General features: G+C 36.5%; 1 protein-coding gene across 1 annotated transcript in view; it reads right to left on the bottom strand.

The window, feature by feature from the left end:
• AIMP1 (aminoacyl tRNA synthetase complex interacting multifunctional protein 1) overlaps positions 1-1,716 on the bottom strand; it is a 46,023-nt gene extending 44,307 nt beyond the window's left edge. Inside the window, exon 1 of the mRNA XM_019521939.1 lies at positions 1,545-1,716. Coding sequence (XP_019377484.1) covers positions 1,545-1,653 — 109 coding nt within the window. The 5' untranslated portion in view covers positions 1,654-1,716. The remainder of the gene's footprint in view (positions 1-1,544) is intronic.
• Positions 1,717-2,253: the final 537 nt, after the last annotated feature.

The following is a 2,253-nucleotide window of genomic DNA, read 5'->3' as shown; positions in this document are numbered from 1 at the left end:
ACTTTCCATCCCAACAACAATTCAGGAGAATGTCAAAAGCAGCTACTAAAGTTTTAAATCAGCAGGTCTGGATAACGTACATCCAAAAATGTTAAAGTACTATACAAACTGTTAATATTGATTTTTATTAATTCCTAGAACATGAGAGAAAAAGAGCTAATATTGTGCCAATATTTTAAAAGGATAAAGGGAATAACCTAGGTAACCCAGGCAATTATAGGCCTGACTTTGAACCCAAGCAAAACAATAGAATAGCTGATAAAGTACTATTAATGAAAAATTAAAGGAGGGAAATACATACATGTTAATCAATATTATTTCTGCAAAAAGCTACTGTCAAAGACAGTATTTTTTTTGAAATTACAAATTTGTCTGATAAAGGAAACACTAATATTCCTGTAAAGTGTGCAACTTGGTAACATGGATCTTGATTAAGAAACTAAAACTATAAAAAAAAATTAATGTGGCATTAATATGGTGATTAAAAACTGACTATCCTACTGGAATCAGAGTGGCCTGTAAATGAACAATCACCACTAAACAGATGTATGCCTAGCAGATTTCTCTCACAACTTTTTGGTCCTTCTCTACAGACATAAGACCATAACTGATAAAGTTCACAAGTGAGACAAAGATTTGCGAAATGGTAAATAATAAAGATGACAGATCACTGTTAGGGTGGTATGTGGGCTGGGCACATAGAATTCATTCTAATATAGCCAAGTATAAAGTTTGACATGTAGGAACAAAGAATGCAGACTATACATACAATACAGGAGATTCTATCCTGGGATGCAGTGATTCCATAATGGATGTGGGCATCATAGCTGAACACGAACTTGTCATTTATCTCCAAAGAAAAGGAGTAGACCAGAATACCCATGAAGTTGGAGCTCTGAGACAGGATGTGCTTAAGCAAACAGAAAGATGTGGGTAACTAGCAATAGTTTTGAGACCTCAGCAACTGAACCATGGGGTCTCATCTCAAAAAACAGGCCAATGCAGAAATGGAAACAAAGCTGTTTCATCAGCGTATGTAGAACATATGACAAAATATTAGGCTACATGCCAAGTCCATGTAAATCCTGGTTGCTGAAAGTAAAATGAGACATGAATTTACATACATGTAGCATTTTGTACTCTATTTTGCAGGAAGCAGTCCATCATTTGCATCAAAAAGTGGGACAGACAACTCGCTGGTACCTTCAAAGAATTCTACAGGGCAGTGAGAAACAGTAACACACACACATCTCCCTAAGATCATTTAGTTACTTCCTCTAGGGTTGTTACAATTTGCTTGTGTCACTGATCCCTCTTTGATTATTTCCAGAATATAAAAACTATGACTTTGATAAGGAATTAGAGGGAGGAAACAAGAAGGTATTTCTAGTTCAGATTTTAATTTGGAGAATCTGAATATATCCTCAACACATGCAAACATCAATTGCCCCAAATGAAGCTGTTCAAGCCCTTACTGTTTTTATGTAAGATTAATATTAACCATCTGGTTAGTAAAATATGCTTTCAAATACTGATTTCCTTACTAGCTTTCTCCTTTAGAAGAGCAACTTGCTGTTTCAGGTATTCAATGACCTGGTCTGCCTCTGCGCCCTTTTGCTCCAGTCTGTTCAACACAGCATTGTTGGCTGCCATCTTTAGCAAGGAACGGACTAAAAACCTAAACAAATAGGGGAAAAAGATAACATGAACATTTTCTTAATGTAGTTAACATGATCATCTTGTACCACATAAAGCAGCCCTAAAAATCAACTGCTGATGAAGCAGAACATTTGGTAAGTGAACAAATCGGGCTCCCCCCAACCCCAGCCCCAACAAAAGGCAATGTTAACCAGACTGATATTTGCCAGCTGCATTTTTCCCTTCTTTTTTTTAAAGTATTTTCGAAGAAAAGGCACTTTTCCTCCCATCTGCATAAAACATGTTCTTGCTTCATAACAGCAAGAAATTCCACCTTCCCCTAACAAAAGAGCCAGAGCCCAGCAAGGAACAAACAAGACATTGGAAAAAAATAAGCATGGAAAAGACTAGCAGAAAATAAGGTTAGACTAGCAGTTCTCAATCTTTTTAGGCTCAAGGCACCCCTCCAAAAATACCAGCTCTTAATTTTCACAATTTTTATATGAAAAATAACCCAGCAATTCTGTTGCAAAGAACTCAAAGGCTAAGTACAGACAGTCAAAAGGCCCAAAACTGAATTGATTCAATCTTCACAGGTTAGTCTATGCTGTGGAG

Source organism: Gavialis gangeticus, unplaced genomic scaffold, assembly GCF_001723915.1.
Source record: "Gavialis gangeticus isolate Ggan-Ray unplaced genomic scaffold, GavGan_comp1, whole genome shotgun sequence".
Taxonomy (NCBI): domain Eukaryota; kingdom Metazoa; phylum Chordata; order Crocodylia; family Gavialidae; genus Gavialis; species Gavialis gangeticus.
The sequence above is the reverse complement of the archived record's forward strand: the minus strand, read 5'-3'. Positions and strand labels throughout refer to the sequence as shown.